This window comes from Salvia splendens, chromosome 2, assembly GCF_004379255.2.
Source record: "Salvia splendens isolate huo1 chromosome 2, SspV2, whole genome shotgun sequence".
NCBI classification, from domain to species: domain Eukaryota; kingdom Viridiplantae; phylum Streptophyta; class Magnoliopsida; order Lamiales; family Lamiaceae; genus Salvia; species Salvia splendens.
Window position 1 is genome coordinate 36,684,733 of NC_056033.1, and position 19,423 is coordinate 36,704,155.

A 19,423-nucleotide genomic window follows, 5' to 3' on the forward strand; every position below is an offset into this window, starting at 1 on the left:
TTAGCCTAATTTTGGTCTTGTTAGTATTAAGTTTGAATTTGTTATCAGTTATTCCATAGTAATTATAGTTATATGTATAATATAGCATTGTTCATGTAGTAGATGTTTACTTTACTCTATTCATTAAGTTCTGACTCTAACACATCAAAATTTGTTAATGTCATTTTAAATTTTTATTTTTAGGGTCCAATTACGGTTCAAGAATCGTCTCTCGAACCAATTGCACCCTCCGGGTATGACTCTTACTTTGACAACATAAAAATGTCAAATATTTAAATTTAATATTTTTAGATATTATCATATCTCTTGTTAACAAATTTTAGCACATGAAACACTAGACAAATTTTGTTCTCTTCAGAAGATGATTAATGATTTACTACTATAATATAGTTGGAGAAAAAAGTGACTAAAATTCGCAGGCATTGAATTCAGTTCAACTACCGTTGCTTCACCAAAATTTCACACTCACACGCCTTCAATCATACCGATTCCACTTGTTTCACAAATCATTGCTTAATAATTTAGCATTTTGTGTTTGCGGGGGTTCTTTTTGGCGGTGAACAATCACTTTTTATATTTGTGTGTGTGTGTTGAGGAATTGATGATTGAGTTTGAGGAGAAGTCTCTCGAAAGCTGCGTGGAATCTGTGCTGTTAATGGAGGCGGAGGGAGCTCGAGTGGAGAACCGGAGCCTCAAGTTCGACGAGGTGTGAATGGAGAGAAGTAATAAGAGCTTTGTTACTTCATTGCAGGTAAGGTTTTGTTCGTTTGTCAATGGAGGAAGTATTATTTTGCTTAAGGGTGTTGGACAATCATACTGTACGGGCTCTAGTGAATGCAATCGACCACCTTGGTACAGTTGCTTACAAGTTGGGTGATATCCTGGAACAACAGACATCGAACATCTCATCAATGGACCTCAAAGTTACATGTCTAAATCAGATAGATAGGAGAAGATTCTATTGATAATAATTACCTACATTATTGAGGCTCAAATTTGTGTCTTCTCTGTAGCAACTTCTGACAGGTCAAATATATACCGAAAAAGAAGGCATTAGAATGTCCACTATAACGCGGACACTCTAATAGCCACACCCCTTTTTTGTCCACAACCTCAATTTTTTTGTCCACAGCCTCAAAATTTGTTTCCGTCATTATAGTGGACACTTCCAATAGTCCCAAGCTTTTTTTCATTTATGTTAATTTAGTTATAATTAAATTTATCGGACTATACGTACTTAGAAGAAAACGGCTATACGTGAAGAAATTAAAATTAAACACTAAATTTTCGTAAGTACAGGAAAAATTATACAACGAAAATTTAATCTATTGAAAATCACAAAGGTGTTCACACTGTGCCGCCTCCCCTATGTGCCCAAACTTCTTCAATCAAATCGGCCTGGAGTGTGGTATGTGTTGTGGTCCTGCGCATATCAGTGAAACGTTTGATCAAATATTCATTGCTCTGTGGTACGCCCATCTTGATCGGCTCGGAGGCAACACCGTGACTTGTACTTGCGCCCTCTTCCGGTGCCCAGCGCTCTGCCGCAAATCCTTCATCTTCTATTATCATATTATGCAATATGGTACATGCTAACATAATATTCGCGACATCATCTTCGTGCCAAACTCGTGCCGGACACCGTATAATAGCCCACCGCGATTGGAGGACACCAAAAGCCCGCTCAACATCCTTCCTAGTACTCTCTTGTTTGCGCGCAAAATATTGTTTCTTCGGTCCAACCGGTTGGCGAATTGTCTTGACGAATACGGGCTACCGAGGATATATCCCATCTGCCAAATAGTATCCCCTACTGTATTGCGTGTCGATGGCAACGAAGCTGATTTCTGGACCCTCCCCCCCGGCACTCATTGTTGAAGAGCGGCGATGACTGAAGAACATTGATGTCGTTGTTCGAACCTGCCACACCGAAATACGCATGCCAGATCCGCAAACGGTAGTCAGCAACGGCTTCCAGAATCATCGATGAATGTTTGCTTTTGAATCCAGTTGTGAACTGGCCTTTCCAGGCCACCGGGCAGTTCCTTCACTCCCAATGCATGCAATCGATGCTTCCTAACATTCCTGGGAACCCGTGGATCGAACTGTGCATATCCAGCAGTCTCTGACACTCATCAGAGGTGGGCTTTCGTAGGAACTCCCTACCGAATATTTCCCGGATCCCCTTACAAAACTACCTAAGCACCGTTAGGCTAGTAGTCTCACCTATCTGTAGGTATTCATCGAACATATCGGCTGGTCCGGCGTAGGCAAGCTGCCGGATTCCAGCGGTGCACTTCTGATGCGTAGACAGCCCGATCTGGCCAGCGCAATCATGTCGGAGGGTGAAGCACCGGTAACGCTCCGCCAAATTCATCGCTATATGGTTGAAGAGCCGTTGCGACATTCTGAATCGCCGGCGGAAAATCTCGGGTGGATAACAGGGGTTATCCACAAAGTAGTCCGCCATTAGACGTTGGTGCGCTCCGCTATGGTCTCGTTGGATGGTCCGCCGATGAGTAATCGCCCGAGGGATCGCGGCCTCCGCCGCTTCCGCCGCGCGCGCCGCATCCTCCTGGGAGGCCTGGTGTTGCACCTCTTGAATCAGAGAATTCCACGCGTCATTCCACAAATTGTCCATTTCAATCCACAAATTCTAGTGAGAGGAAGTTTAAGTGATTAAGAGTTGAAATGGTGTGAAAATAATGAATAGAATGAGGTGTATTTATAGGTAAATTAAATTGAATTAAAAAAAATTCACCTCGGACCGGCGCGCCTATTCGCCGCGTCCGCCCCGGACCGGCGCGTCTTCGCCCCGAAGACGCCGGATGACCGTCCGCCCCGGAAATTTTGTCCGCCTCGGGGCGTACGTTCTCCCCACTATAGATAGCCCCGTGATCGCCCCGGTCGGGGTTATAGCTGCGCCTGGCTTATAGTGGACACCCTTAGTGTCCACTACAAGGCAGACAACTCCAATAGCCCCGCCCCTTTTTTGTCCACAGCCCCAGTTTTTTGCATTCTGCCGATATGTTGGTTAGCCCCGACGTAGGGATCCTCGACTACACTGATCCAGGCCTTCGCCAGCGCGACGCACTCCCCTATGCTCCAGATGGTCCTCTTTCTCCCGCCGGCTTCATCCCTCTCCTCCTCGGCCCCCGCCCCACCCTCGTTCCCCCCACGCGAGGACGAGGTAGTTCCCTTGCCCTTCCCTCTCCCTTGCTTCCGCGTCCTCCCTGCCGCCGATGGCATCTCAGTGGGAGACTCCCTGATCGAAGATAGCCCCAACTCCTCAAAAGAGAAAGTCTCAATGCCGGTGAACTGAGTCTCCAGAGGAGTACTCTGAGGGGAATCACTAGACAATAAATCCATGTAGGGCGATAGACATTGTCCCCAGGTGATTGGGGGACCCCCTGCCTGCTCCCCCCGCAGCGGCAGGCATGCCCTGCATCATCCCGGGCATTTGGGGCATCATCCCACACCAAGGGGGTACATATTGTAGTATCCAGGCATCATCCCCGCCATTTGGGGTTGGGTTGGGCCATCATCGGCGCCATTCCGGGCATCATCCCAGACATCGGTGCACTTCCGCCGGCATTTCCCCCAACTCTAACGGAAAAGTCGGCGTTTGTGACTCGCTCGTGACGAGGGAATCACTATCGTGGTGCTCCATTTATCTTCAAAAGAAATGAAAGTAGAGAGAGAGAAACTCGTTAAAACAAGTGGTGCGAATGAAATGAAGTTCAATGAGCCGTATATATAGAGTTTTTTTAAAATTAAAAATCGGGACGTCCGTCGTGGCACCGCAATGGCGGATGTCACGACGGACGTCCCCGGAACGTCGCGGAACTCCGGTGTCGGCAACGCACGTCCGCGTTTGCCTCCCTGCTGCCTAATGGCGTACGTCCCGCGCGGACTTCCGGTACGCCGATCGGACGTCCGCCGTTGCGAATGCTCTAAGACTAATAACCGTATTCTACAATAACTGTATTTGTTAAGTTTCTATTCCTTTTCATTCTCCCTATTAATTTTCCTTGGCTTTACCAGGGCCAGATTCTGTGAACAAGAAGGTGCACTTTAACCCACATATACAAACTGATCCTAGGCAACCTACACTAGCAAGCAGGGGCAGAGCTAGAAATTTGTAGTAAAGGGGACAAATTTACATATGAAGGAATTTTAAAATTTTGAGGAGGGGCAATTAGTAGAAGATTAAAAGAAATTAATTTAAAATGGGTATATAAATACATGGGATGTAAAACATGAGGTGGGGCAATTGCCCCTCTTTAATAACATATAGATCTGCCCCTACTAGCAAGAGCCAGTCTTTATCCTCCAGGTGGCTGATATTCTTTGCATTTAATGGTTGTTTATTACATTTAGCTGTGGAATATATATAACCGCTAGGTTAACTTGTCTATATTGCATATTTTATCGCTAGGTTAACTTGTCTATATTGCATATTTTATTAGGTGCTAGAGCTGCGAATACTCTCTCTTGGCATTTAGCATCTGAAACCAAGTCGACTCTAAAGGCTCTGTACGTGGTATTATAAGGTTTGTCCTAGAGTTTTTGTTATAGTCTCATCTAGGGATGTCAATCGTGTCGGTCCATCGGATTTCGGGCGAACCTTACTCGGGTTGCGAGTCAATCGGGTGCGGGCTAATCGGGTTGTGATTTCTTTCGGGTTATAAAAGTTCAACCCTAACCCTAAAATGTCGGGTTTCGGGCTAGCCCAGCGGGTTAATCGGGTTGCTACCGATAAGATTAGCATGTGATCAATCCAATAAATAATGATGAAAATTAGCTATATTCGTAAAATGTAAAATATTTAATTATGATAAATTTGAGATATATGCTTAAACTCAATCATAAACATGATCAAATACTAATATTTGAGATATTTGGTGAAATTTTAATGCACGTTTTAGAAAATTTTTTTAGTGAATTTGAAGTTTATAATTTATTTATCAATTATTATATTAATAAAAATTTAATATATAATTTGTATATTTAATATAAAATTGATTGTTAATTTTTTAGTTATCTATATTATAAAATTAATCAATGAACTGTCGAATTAGGAGTAAAAAAATAGAATAATAGAAATTTTACCGAGTTTTCGGGCCAGTCTATCAGGTTTTCGGGTCTGGCCATAACGGGTTGCGCGTTAATCAGGTATGGGCTAATCGGGTTTTGATTTTATCGAGCTAGAAATTTCCGGCCCTAACCCTATAAATTTGACGGGCTTCGGGCTATACTGACATCCCTAGTCTCACGTGACTTATAAATACTCGACCTGAACAACAAGTGGTGAAACGCCAAATGTTGATAATATATGCTTATTTTTTCAGTAATGAGAACTCGCCAACATATGGGAAAACTTCAGCAGCTGTCAACATGTTAGGTAGGCAAATATCAGAGGAACTTGTTCCTCTGGTTAATGTAACATTATCTAGCAGAAGTGTTTATCTTGTCAAACTTATTCTTTATCGGCTAGATATTGAAGAGAATGCATGGATGAGATCAAGTGTAGAAATGCAAACACGGTGTGCTGTACAACGGGTACATGTAAAATTAACTCCACAATCTTCTATATTTAACTGTACTTCTCCAAAATTGAGGACAGGCGTTTAACTCCTGTAATCTGGTTTCATCTGGTTAGAAGCTGTGAATGTGGACATCTTCTTTTAATCAATCGTTTACTAGCTAGCACTTCGCCCTATCATATCATCCAATCTTTCCTTGTTATGCATCAATAAAACGTGGAGCGGATGTCGAAGAGTTTTAATTTCTTGATGTTATAAAAGTCGTCTTGTTTGTACATGTTGAATTTGATCAGACAGCTCTGTTTTCACTTCATAGCTCGTTCTTGGTTAACTATTTTTTAGGCTAGTTGAGTTTTTTTTTAATCTTTTTTGTAATTGTGTTATATTTTGTCATTTTGTGTTAATGCACATTGCTACATTTTCTAAGATGAATTAGTTAAGAAAATTTGTTGATTTTATGTAATATGGAGCCTTTTGTAGAGAAAAAGCGTTCCCAAAATAGATATTCAAGTACTCTAATTTTGTTGGTTGGTCCAAAATAAAATAATAAAATTATTTGTCATTATCAGATACAGTATGAAATTATTAATTCTGAGGAGAATATTGCCATGCTAGAAAAGAACAAATGGAGTGTCCAAGTTCACCAGGGGTAGAGAGGTTAATGCATGTTCGAATGTTTCGTAGTACGACCTTTAAATTAAATTCATTTACTCATCCAAAAAAAAAATATGAATCCTAAAGACTCGTACTACTAACTTTGATTTTCTTAATCTCTATAACAAGCTTGAGTGCATATTTTAGTTTAGCTTATACCTCATGCTTGCTTGGTTTAGTTAAAGAAGATCTAACACGATACATAAATTTCGATAGCACAAAAAACAAAGAGAAGTTAATATATTACCACACAAGCAGCCTAGAATAATAGAATTTCCCTTTTCAAATTTTCTCTAAAGGTACAACAAATACCAAATCTCCAAGATAGGGAGAGTTGATAATATAGAATGTAGTTATAAACTAAACTACCATTTACAAGCCACAAAAAATGACCAAATAAAGAGAAAGAAAAGAATCAAAATGATGCAATCTATTATCTTGGACACAAATCTTGATCCTAAAAGAATAGAAACAAATGGTAACCCAAAAGAATTAGTATGAAAATATTAGTGCTACCTCAGACCAAGAACCGTTGCATTCGTCGACGCATCCACCGCCGGCTTCACATACTTCCCGATCACTTTTTGATGTGTCCGTCTCCGTATTCGTTGAATTTTATCTTTACTCTGTTGCCTCCTCTTCTCCTTCTCTTTATTTTTCAGATTCCTCTCCTTCTCATAGGTACCTTGCCATATTACTTCACCAGTTGATGGCCACAGCCGTCGTTTGTATGAGCGGTCAATGTCAGATTCCTCGGCCAAGTCCTCATCCATGGCTTTAAGAGTGGAGAACTGAAACCACTTGATCCACATCTGGCCCCTCCGGCCTTTTAGCACGTGCTGTTCCTGCATAAAACCCGTCTCTGGATCGACATAAACCATTCTTCTTGCACTATGGTATGCCCAAACATTTACTAGTAATTCGAGCAAACGAGAGTAGCAATGCTTGTCCTGACACATTTCAGATAACATATATATTGAGAGGATATTCACAACAAAGCATTCACTGTTTCTTTACTGAATGTGATTAAAGGAAAAGTACCTTTGATATGCCAAGACAACAGATCCCTCGTTTTTGGTGATCCTCATGGAATCGTGCATCAAGTGCATCCACGAAGATTCTGTAAATTGGCAAAACAATAGTTTGTTAAAAGATATGTTCATTTATTAGAACCTTACCAGAATGGGAATTAAAGAGTTCGAACCTTGAAAACATGACGAACTCCAAGAAGGACTTGGTAGGAAGAGCCCACGAATGCATGACAGACCAAGTGCCATCACTCGAAGGCATGGCAGGTAAAGAACTCAAGTTGTGTTTTATGCCATACATCTGTTTCAGAGCCTCCGAGAACACAAACCTAATAGCCACAACACAAATTAAATCAGGTCAAACACACATACAAATTTAACCCCGTGCCAACATAAGGTGGGAGTGATCCGATATCACATTCAGTTCAACACATTATTTCTCCTGCCTCGCCTGGGATGAGATGGACTTGAGTGATAAAGTAAACACGAAAATACTTACTGGCAATTCCCGGCATTTATAACATCGCAGAATGACCAGAAATCCTGTTTCAATGGGTTTCTTGCGTCCTTGTCGAGCCGGGCCCAGAAGTACAGAGTGTCCCCATGCCTTCGTGCTTCTACAGCGTCCAACAATGATCTTTCAGCATTCTTGGACAGAGATACCTGTTACGTTATTCGTGTTAGACATGGGTCGGTATTTGTTGAGGAAAAAACCACACAAAATGCTTCATAAATATTATGTGTTAGACATTTATTCCATTTCTAATTGGAACATCATTTCAATGGATACCATCGAACAAGTTATTTTGCATGACAGTCAACAATTACAAACGATGATAAGTGTCTCCAATTAACCGAAGTACTTTCTGGTTAATCTAGAGTTGTGAAAAAATTAGCCACATTATGCTTAAAGAGCAGAATAAAAGGTACCATGCGTGCTGTTGCTCTCCAGGACTGAAATCCTATCCAAGCATTTTTATGGATGCGGTCAACCCGATTAGCAATTGCGAAAAAGGCTCCATATTCTCCTAAGACCTCTCGATAGTAGGCATTATTCAACAAAGGGAGACGAGAAGGCCCATCAACATCATCAGCTCCAAGTCTTCTACCTTTCGAGGACTAGACAATGCATTCAAACATTGCATCAGGTGAATATTAGTAAGCTAGGGAAACATGAAAAACTCCATTGTGCATGAGTCGAATGCTCACCAGCCCAAGCCCTCTATATAATGAAGTGTTGTGCAAGAAGGGCCAGGTTCCTGCTCCAAAGTAAGGTTCGTAAATACATAGTGGTTGGGCAGTCCTTTCAAGTTCTCCTTCATCTCTTTCATGCAACGTACGATCACTCCTCCTGGCACTTCGATATATTTCATCCCATGTGCCTCGAGGCTGATCTGTTCTATCCTTCAACTGCATCAGTTTCACCGAAAAAAGGAGTCATCAAACCAAAGAAGCTCAAACACCATAATCTACCATGCCTGATTTCATAGAAGGTGGCGAAAACCAGATTTACTTACCTCTTCATCTTCTCTTTTCTTTCTCATGTAAGCAATATCCATGTACTTTTGCTCTTCCCATATGGAATACAAAAAAGTTTCATTTGGTAAAATCAAAGCCACAGAGTTCTCTCCGTTGGTATGATTAAATAGCTTCTCAATCTTGTCCACAGATTCCACACCGTCTTTGCTAGGAGAATGGGTGTCTGCGACAGCTTCAAAAAGAGACCATCGCCATTCAGTTTTCAGTTTGTTGGGAATGCTTTTGGCTGCTTGGGGTAGTGCTACTTCGGACGGGAGAGTGAGGATGTTTTCAAATAGTGAAGAATATCCATCCACGCTTTCCGAGACCATTAAGTTTTTAGCTGTATGTTTTCCAATTGATGCAGCATTCTGAGCTACGAGTGAGAGTTTACTATATGAGACCATTTGCAACAAGATCCGTGTCAGAGCCCTCATATCATCCTTTCGGAAAAGGTAGCCGTTTACCTTGTCACTAACCTAAGATATTCATGCATCCAGTTAGAAGGTCAAACCAGAGAATATATATTTATTTATATATTATATACTTTGTTCAATCCATCAATCAAGATAAATATGATAACAAGCAAGCTTTCATGTTATATTATTATTAACCACATAGATTCAATCATATTGAGTGTGCTTACATATTTCCTTATTGCAGGTAGATCAGGAGCTACTATAGGTTTCTGGAAGCACATAGCTTTCAGCAAAACACTTGGAAAAGAGTGCTCTTCAAGGAAGGATCCATATACTACGAGATCAGCTGTACTTATCACAGTATCTATGTTTTGGTCCATAGCAACATGCTTCACCGTATCATTGGGATATCTAAACTTTAGAGCAATGGTCTGCAGCAAGAAATTCAGTCCATTAGTATACAAGGAACCAAAAAACGGGAGCCTCCCTCCATTTCAACGATGACAGTTTTACATTAGTGTGCCTGTAACTTCTCTAGTTTTACGTGTGTAGGTGCTTGTGCCTTGCATGGTTTCAATGAATGCTAACTTCAGTTACAACGGGAAAGTAGTTTGAAGATAAATTATACTCTCACCTCCACAATACTGCTGTAGTTGCTAGTGGAGTCGCCAGCTGAGATTATGATTTTAAGACGAGAACGCGAATCACCAAAGTCCATATATAGCGGGTATAAAGCCTTTAAAACAAAGGCATGCTCGAGCCACAATCCTCTATATGATAGTTGACTGCCCACAACTGCAACAACAAAATCATCTGGTCCATATTCCATATTCAGACGTATATTTTCTCTACCTAAAGCCTTTTGCTTATCAGCTTTCCAAGCTTCTTCGGGGGAGCCAGGGATGACGAAGTAATTTCCAGGATCACACATTGAATATGCAATCTGCATTGTATGTAAACATTGGTCAAGTAAATCACTGTAACATCCTCTCATAGATGCACTCAACAACAATTTGTATTCATGAGAATCAGAAACATGGCAACAAATTCTTCTCAGGCGTTGTATCACCGAAAACTTCTGGAGACGGGGAAACTTACAAGTTTACTCCTAGTTATGTCTAAAGAAGTTGGTACATAATAACCAAAAAAACAAATGTGCATACCACACAAAGATAACAAGTAACATGTGGTTACCGGCAGGATATGGTTTGGGAAGACAACAACTGTGGCCCGGCTGAAGTATTTTCTCCACATATCAATCGGCTCACTGTGGCCTCTTGAAACATATTGTCTTAATCGGTCGGCTAGTGTTTGTTCGTGGATGGTCCATACAACAGGAACATTTCTGAAAGGTTCCTGCATAAGACTGTAAGGAGTAAACCCATTTATGTCATTGGCAAAAGATATAGTCAACGACAAAAAGGCAAACTGTCGTAAAGAAATAAATTAAAATAGGTGAGAAAATGAAATTATGTCACTTACCAAGGTAAGAACCCCACAGCATTAATCGAATTCACAAGAACAGCATCATAGCTACAAAAGAAGCAAAAGATTAGAACGTATACCATCATCTTTTGCCTTCTCACCCAAATCCCTAAATTTCCTTTTACGACTCGAGCTGAATAAGTAAGCAGGTAGTTGGGGAATGTAAGTTGTAAAATGGGCCAAGAATGTAGAGGACATATATTAAACCCCAACAAGAAAGCTCTTAACCCAAAGGCTTATATTTACATAAAACAACAAATATAAATTGTAACCTTAGAACTTCATGAAGAGTGATTTATGAAAGGAAAAATGCAAGAAAATATATAATCAATATAAATTTGTCTATGGGGAATCTCTTTGCCAATGGAGAACACAAAAATAAGTTGTTTTAGAGACATTGGAATGGTAGGAAGAGTCAAGCTTAACTACAGTCATAAATTTCAAATATTATAGCAGTTGAATCCCAGAACAAAAGAATTTATTGGCATGAAAAGATGAGGGAAATTGCATACTTCAGCCAATCGACAGCAAACTTCATATCCTTGTCAGCTGCATTGACAGTAACATTTATATCTCTCCAGACAGCATGTGCTGGACCATTCTCCAGAGTGAATACCTGAAAAAAGAAAGGGTACATTAATGGCTATTTCACCTCAATTTGTGACACAAGTTGAAGGGAAACAACAGAAACAGTGACAACTACAAATAAGACATAAATCCACAAATATTGATTTCTAGTTCCTTCATCTCAGATTCTCTTTGTGGCGTTGTTATCACTTTTATCCAAACTACCACCTAAGCATATGATGATATTCAGCAAAGTTGATTTCATACGCCAAAATATTGAACCCGAGGTTCCACTCCCTCCAACACCAGGGCTCAATACAGAACTTTAAGCAGATTCCGGACAAATCAAAACAGAGTAACTTCCAATTAATCAAAAGTTTCCAAAACAATGGTATTATTCTTTATTATTTGTCCGAGAAAAGGATTCTATCATAGACCAAATTCCAAACTGGCAAGTTTCTAAAGCTATTAGAGGCTGCAATCATTCAGTACAAAAATATCTTCCATACAAGTAAGCATAAAATAGAATAAGTAGAGCCGTAAAGGTTTCAAGAAACATACTCAGAAGCATCAGATAAATTTAAGGTTAGGTTAGTCAGAATACATCGTTGACATAGATCATCCAAAGTAATACTATTGATCTTATCTCCATCTCAGCTCAATAAGGTTACTGAGCAAACATATGCACGAAATTCTTACAGCATTTTTCTTGATGCATAGTAAGAACGATCTTATTAGCAAAAAGGCTCAAATAATCAGACAAAACTGCTGCTGTATAATCTACGATAAATTTGACCAGGGTCAATTCTACTTCCATTCAAGTGGCATAGGCACAAAGACATCTATATTCCATCTTGATTACTACAAATTTATAACATAGAACTCCACGGGTTCCTGTACACATAAATTTGATTACAAGAAGTATAAAATGCAAATAAAAAATTAATCATCACCTCAATTTCATATCCAATCTCCAGCAAAGCAGTAGCAACAGTAGCCATTAGTATTTGATGTTGATCAACCCATAGATCAGCAAAAACCTACGAAACACACACATTGTTGTCAAAGCTGTCCCATTTGTACTACACTGCTTACACATCCAAGCTAATAGCTCAATTCACCAAACACAAAAACTAAAGAACATGAACACACATGCTCACAGTCAACCAAAAAAAAGGAAATCCAATACAAATAGGAATAAAATTCACGAAGTCCGTACAAAATAAAATACTTAAAAATCAAATCTTTACAATGCTCACCAAAGCAATCTTCGGTTTTCTGTATCCAAATCTCACAAATGTACTCTCATTCGCAACAGTACCATTCTTCCGAAACTTCTCAGCGATTTTCAAAGGCTCAAAGCTCAAATCTTCACCAAAATCCAACTCTTTCAGGAACGAAAACTCCTCGGAATTTACACCAGAATTCCTCCGAAACAAGCCATGGGCTATCCCAGATTTGTTTCCATCTTCAATTACCGAGCCCGGCAAGAAGAAAATCTGGAAGAAGAAAATGAAGAAGAAGAAAACAGCAACCGCGCAGATCAACTGAAGATAATCAATTCTCTTGAAAAAGAAAGCTCTTGCAAATCTTGATCTGCTCCTTTGCCCCGAAAATCCAATACTGTTAGAGCTTCTAGCAGATGAAGAACGTTGTAAATTATAGTCCCTCTTCAATGCAGGCGCAGTTTCAAGTGAACCCATTTACACTTCCATAAAAGAGAAGCACCAAGAACTCAAATTTTTATAGCTCAAATCTCTTCCACATATACATACTCGTTTCAAGAATGTCGGTTCGCAAGATTTACCCCCAAAATAAGCAGAAAAGAGAAAAAGAAACAGCGTTTTGGGATGATGAAAATGATGGGTTTGCTGTATTTTTATATTTTGACTGGATTGGAATTGTGGATTGCCTATTTTCTTGTTTCGTCTCCTCTTTCACAAGAATTCCAGTGGACTGAAGCGAGTTTTCTGTTTTTAAGTTTTATTTGGATTCTTCTTTATTCAGAAATTAGTCATTCTTTACTCTAGAGCATATCCAATAGAGATCAGTCATAGCCTAGACAAAAACTCCATCTATCATATCATCAGCACTAAAAACTTCTCCTGTCACATCATCAAGACAAGTAACTGGACAAGCAATAGGTCAGCCATAGCCTAGCCACAATAAACAAAATTATAAAAAATAAATAATTAACAATCGCACAAAATACGGAATTAAATTTACGACACAAATACGGGAAAATTCAATAATAAATTAAAAATTAAAAAGTACATTAATTAAAAAAAATTACATTAATTTTAAAAAAAACTTCTCCTCCACACAACAGCCCCCCGCCTCCGCCTCACTTCTCGTCGTCGTCGCCGTCGCCGCCGCCGTTGTCGCCGCTATCCGGTACCCCCAAATCTGCGGCATCTGAGCCCGCGTCTGAGCCCCCCAACTGTGCTGCGGCGGCATTCAAATCGGCCCGCATACTCACGAGCATTGAGTAAAGAAAACTCTTCTCCTCGGGGTCAGTTGTCGTCTTCCAGTCAGCTAAGATCTTGTACATCTGAGCCCGCATTTGTTGACGCGTGAAGAAGGCGAGCTCGGCTGTCGACCTGCCAACAGGGGGTATGCCGACTGGACCTCCTAGGACACCTGGCGAGCCCGTTGCGCCCACCTTTGACCAACCGGGCGAGTGCGGCGAGTAAACACGGGAGGGGACGGGAACTCCTAAACCTCCTCGGGGAGGTCGTGGGAACCGCCGCTGCTGCCGCCGTTGTAATCAACGGTATAGTTCAGTCGCTGCTTCTTCGGCCAGCCAGCATCGACACCTGCCCGAAACTTCTCAGAGTCCATCAGCATCTCATAGCAGTTCTAGTAGGTAAACTCCTTATAAAGCCCGTGCATAGGGAAGACTTTCTCCGCTATCCTCCTGCAGTCCTCGTCAGTTTGGCCACTGATCTACATGCGGAGGGCGTTGGTGTACAAGCCCGAAAATCGGGAGACCGCAGCCCTGATTCGGTCCCACCCCTTCCGGCACTCCTCCCCGCTGCATGGCCTCCCCTCCGGCCAAAATACCTTGTAGGCTGCTGCTATTTTAGCCCACAAGTTGACGATCCTCTGATTGTTCGAGGCGAGGGGATCATCGCAAACACCCACCCACGCCTTGGACAGCGCGACATTCTCCGCATACGTCCACTTCCTCCGTGTCGGGCTCTCGTCATCAGCCGGCTGCGACGACTCGCCGACCACCCTCTTGCCCTTGCCATTCTTCTTCTTTGGCGCGCCCTGAACCCCGCCCTACTCCCCCCGTTTGAACGGGAGTGTTCGCATCCCCGAGATCTATCCTCAACTCCTCTAAGGAGAAAGTATCACACCCAGTGAATTGCGTCTCCGATGGTGTCGATATGTGTGAAGAAGCAGTCAAAAAATCAAAACTGGGGCGATAGATGTTGTCCCCCCCCGCGTCCCCTTCATCCACGGCATCATCTGCATCCCAGGTGCCCACCCCGGCATCATCTGCATCTCGGGTACCCCCTGCCCACCCGACATCGTCGGTCCGCCCTGCATCCCCTGCCATCCCGGCATACTACCCCCGGATGCCATCCCGAGCATACTACCCCCGGATGCCATCCCGGGCATCATCTGCTGCCAAGGGTACATGTTGTATTACCCGACCATCGGACCCCATCCACTTCCCACGGGTACCGTGGGAGTTTGAGACCCGCTCGTCACTGGAGTAGACTCGTTGTTGTGCTCCATTTCGAATTGTTGCTCTTGTACAGAAATTAAGATAGATAGAAAACTCGTTAAAACAAGTGGTACGAATAAAAATGACGTGCAAATCGCGTATATATAGTGTTTCGAAAATTAAATAATAAAAAATCGGTCGGTCGATCGCTCGCTGATCGGGAGCCTGCAATGGCGACCAGCCGATCGGCGAGCGCATCGGCCAGCGCCCGGGAATCAGCGTGCGCTCGCCGTTTTTCTCGCCGATTTGGCGCTCGCCTGCTGCAATTGTTCAGCGAGCGGACCGACCAGTGCCAGGAATCGGCTAGCCGGTCCGCTTGCCGCCATTGTGGATGCTCTTACTCATACGCGTGCTGTATAATTATCGAATAGTAATTATTTTATTGTTGTGTTTTTATTGGATGGGAGAGAAAACAAGCTTTTTTAATTTATACTACTAAACATTAATTTATTGGCCAATAGGGAGAGGAAAAACCTAGATCTAGAGATGGGTTTGTCTTAAAGAAGGTATGGAATGTTAATTATTTATTAACTAATTTTTTCAAACAATATATATCAGACATATTTAGCTGTTAGAACATCTCTAACGATTCTGGACAAGCCATAGGCCAGTCATAGGCTAGCCACAACTCCCCCGGCCACATCATCAGCACTTAAAAACCTCTCATGCCATATCATCAGGACAAATAACTCGACAAACAATAGGCTAGCTACAATAAACTAAATTATAAAAAATAAATAATTACCAATCACACAAAATACGGAATTAAATTTACGACACAGATATGGGAAAATTCAATAATAACATTTAAATTTAAAAAAAGTACATTAATTAAAAAAAATTACATTAATTTAAAAAAAACCCCTCTTCCACGCACGAGCCCCTGCCTCCGCCTTACTCGTCGTGGCCGTCGCCGTTGTCGCCGCCGTCGTCGCCGCCCGCGTCAGAGCCCCCCAACTGTGCCGCGGCGGCATCCAAATCGACCCGCATACTCTCGAGCATTGAGTGAAGAAACCTCTTCTCCACGGGTCAGTTGCCGTCTTCCAGTCAGCTAAGATCTTGTACATCTGAGCCCGTGTTTGTTGACGCGCGAAGAAGGCAAGCTCGGCTGTCGACTTGCCAACAGGGGGGATGCCGACTGGACCTCCTGGGACCCCTGGCAAGCCCGTTGCGCCCGCCTTTGACCAACATGGCGAGTGCGGCGAGTAAACGCGGGAGGGGACGGGAACTCCTGATCATCCTCGGGGAGGTCGTGGGAACCGCCGCTGCTGCCGTTGTAATCACCGGTATAGTTCAGTCGCTGCTTCTTCGGCCAGCCAGCATCGACACATGCCCGAAACTTCTCAGAGTCCATCAGCATCTCATAGCAGTTCTAGTAGATAAACTCCTTATAAAGCCCGGGCATAGGGAAGGCTTTCTCCGTTATCCTCCTGCAGTCCTCGTCAGTTTGGCCACTGATCTACATGCGGAGGGCGTTGGTGTACAAGCCCGAAAATCGGGAGACCGCAGCCCTGATTCGGTCCCACCCCTTCCGACACTCCTCCCCGCTGTGTGGCCTCCCCACCGGGCAAAATGCCTTGTAGGCTGCTGATATTTTAGCCCACAAGTTGACGATCCTCTGATTGTTCGAATCGAGGGGATCATCTCAAACACTCACCCACGCCTTGGACAGCGCGACGTTCTCCGCATCCGTCCACTTCCTCCGTGTCGGGTTGTCATCATCAGCCGGCTACGACGACTCGCCGACCACCCTCTTGCCCGTCCCCTTGCCCTTCTTCTTCTTTGGCGAGCCCCGACCCCGCCCTAACCCCCCCACCCCCCTCGCGTTTGAACCGGAGTGTCCGCATCCCCGAGATCTATCCCCAACTCCTCTAAGGAGAAAATATCACACCCAGTGAACTGCGTCTCTGATGGGGTCGATGTGTGCGAACAAGTAGTTAAAAAATCAAAACTGAGACGATAGACGTTGTCCCCCCCCCCGGCGTCCCCTGCATCCCGGGTTGCATCCCCGGTACCCCCTGCCCGCCCTGCATCGCCGGCTCGCCCTGCATCCCCTGCCATCCCGGTATACTACCCCCGGATGCCATCCCGGACATCATCTGCTGCCAAGGGTACATGTTGTAGTACCCGGCCATCGGACCCCATCCACTTCCCACGGGTACCGTGAGAGTTTGAGAGCCGCTCGTCACTGGAGTAGACTCGTTGTTGTGCTCCATTTCGCGTTGTTGCTCTTGTACAAAAATTAAGATAGAAAGAAAACTCGTTAAAACAAGTGGTGTGAATGAAAATGACGTGCAAATCGCTTATATATAGTGTTTCAAAAATTAAATAAAAAAAAATAAAAATCGGCTGGCCGATCGGCGAGCGCATCGGCCAGCGCCCGAAAATCAGAGTGCGCTCGCCGATTTGCCGCTCACCGGCTGCAATGTTCGACGAGCGGACCGGCCAGCGTCGGGAATCGGCTAGCCGGTCCGCTCGCCGCCATTGTGGATGCTCTTACATTTTACAAATAAAGACAAGTGTATACATATGGAAATAATCATTTACTCCTCAATAATTGAAATACTACTGTGTTGACAGGGTTGCCATGGATGGAAATTGGGATGCAAAATCTGCCTAACTGTAGATTCTTGATTGATTAAATAAACAGACAATAGTCTACAAATTTTGACATAAAAACTCGAATCCAATATGAATAAGTTTACAATATTTGCAAAATTAATTTAATATTCGACAGTTGCGACTAGGGGAGGGTTAAAGAAGCGGGGAAGAAAGGGGAAATCAACACAACTCGACCAAAACTCGAAATAAATGGGTATAGCTCGAATAAAAATCAGAGTATCATTTCAACAATCAACAACTCGAAACGAATAGTATCTCAAAAATACTTGAAATCAAAAGAAACAACATTCAGCGGAAGCATTCGAGAGAAGAATAATATTATGCATGAAGACATAATATATTCAGAACATTTTATTTATCATCTTCCTCACTTTTATGCTCAACACTCACCGTGCTCATCACAGCTCAACCTGCACATAGAGAAAACACATGCAAGGCTGAGTATTTGATGCACTCAGTGGACTCATGCCGAAAACATTTTATAAAAATATTTATCATGCCATTAACGAGTGACCTCGGGGTTTTAACTTTAGAAAGGGCACGAGTCACCAAAAACATTTCAACGTACCATCCATCAACACCACCATCATCTCAACATCACCATACCATATCTGAACATACATGACAAAGAATGTGACCACATTCCAAGTCACTAGACCGGGCAACTCAAAGAGATAGTGCACGATCTACGGGGTGTACACTAGTCCGAGTAGGGTTTGCGGCCCTACTGGAACCCGAATTCGATTAAACATACATGGCAGAAGCCACTTCAGATAGGTCACATAACAAAACAAAAACATTGCACGACAAACATATTTCACATCATTTGAAAAATAAATATAATTAGGACATAGTCCTTATTTAAAAAGAAAGTCCACTTCAAAAGATTAACGCCTCAACTTGTCGGTTCCGTCGTCAAAAAGCATGCAAAATCCCTTTTTAAAATAACATAATATGCAAAAATTAGACTTTAAGAAATAGTTTAATTCCAACAATACATGCATGTATAAATCTTACCTTCGATCCCCCTTAGAAAATTCTAAGATTTTCAGTGACTTTAGCACATCGTATTCATCCTTCTATTGACTCCGTCCGAGCTCTCGTCATTCTCGTATACAAATTCTAGTCCAACTCAAATAAACAATGGCCACCCTCCTAATTAGATCATTAGCCCATACTACTATTTATCAATATTGCTTGAATTATATCTTATGGCCAATTATATTAAATGGAACAAGGGGCCATACTCACCTCTCTTATTCTCATTACCTAACTTCCAAAAATGGAATTTGAAAATGTCCAATTCCTTCCTCGGTCATCCATCACTTCTCTCTTTCTCTTTCTCTTTCTCTCATCCGTCGCCTACTATCTCTCTCTCTAGCTACTCCTCTGCACCAGCGGCTGCCGCCGCTAATCGCCCTGCAGCACCGCGCTCAGCCGAGCAGCCACTTCCTGTTCGTCATGAGCAGACGTGTCTGCTGCTGCTGAGTTCAGCCCGGTGTTGTCCGCCGCCGCCCTCGCAGGCACAGCCGCCGTCACTTCCTCTTTCTTTAAATTTCCCAAAATCAGAGAAACACCCATCTCTCATCTCCATCTTCTTTTCTAAAACAGTCCCACTCTCACTCTCAACTTCCTTCTCCAATATTTTACGAAATTAGAGGCTCACTCATGTCTCCAATCCCTCACCATCTCTCCATCGACTCTCTCTCACATTCTCTTTCTCTAATTCTCTCTGAAACTCTAAAGCTTGAAACTGGTGAAATAAAATGATGCTGACTGAGAGTGATGAACGTGGGATTATGGGGAGATATATGTGTAGAAACCGATTTCATTGAATGGGGAGTAGAA

At 42.6% G+C, this 19,423-nt stretch overlaps 1 protein-coding gene across 1 annotated transcript; it reads right to left on the reverse strand.

Annotated features, from left to right (window-relative positions):
* Positions 1-6,460: 6,460 nt before the first annotated feature.
* LOC121792453 lies at positions 6,461-13,180 on the reverse strand. Its single transcript, XM_042190405.1, has 14 exons — positions 12,477-13,180; positions 12,171-12,257; positions 11,163-11,266; positions 10,648-10,698; positions 10,360-10,531; positions 9,800-10,108; positions 9,393-9,596; positions 8,746-9,225; positions 8,438-8,638; positions 8,159-8,347; positions 7,728-7,891; positions 7,405-7,557; positions 7,242-7,320; positions 6,461-7,150 (listed from the first exon to the last, which is right to left on the reverse strand). Exons 1-14 carry the CDS (start codon positions 12,918-12,920, stop codon positions 6,713-6,715), a joined length of 3,075 nt encoding a protein of 1,024 aa, XP_042046339.1. The 5' UTR covers positions 12,921-13,180; the 3' UTR covers positions 6,461-6,712.
* Between the last annotated feature and the right edge of the window lie 6,243 nt (positions 13,181-19,423).

Excerpts from the sequence above, each read along its gene's own strand:
- LOC121792453 (XM_042190405.1), bottom strand. The coding sequence starts at position 12,920 with ATGGGTTCACTTGAAACTGCGCCTGCATTGAAGAGGGACTATAATTTA. Across the intron at positions 11,267-12,170 it reads AGATTGGATATGAAATTGAG|GTATTCACTCTGGAGAATGG; the intron begins GTGATGATTAAT and ends TTCTTTTTTCAG. Across the intron at positions 8,639-8,745 it reads AGAAAAGAGAAGATGAAGAG|TTGAAGGATAGAACAGATCA; the intron begins GTAAGTAAATCT and ends AAACTGATGCAG.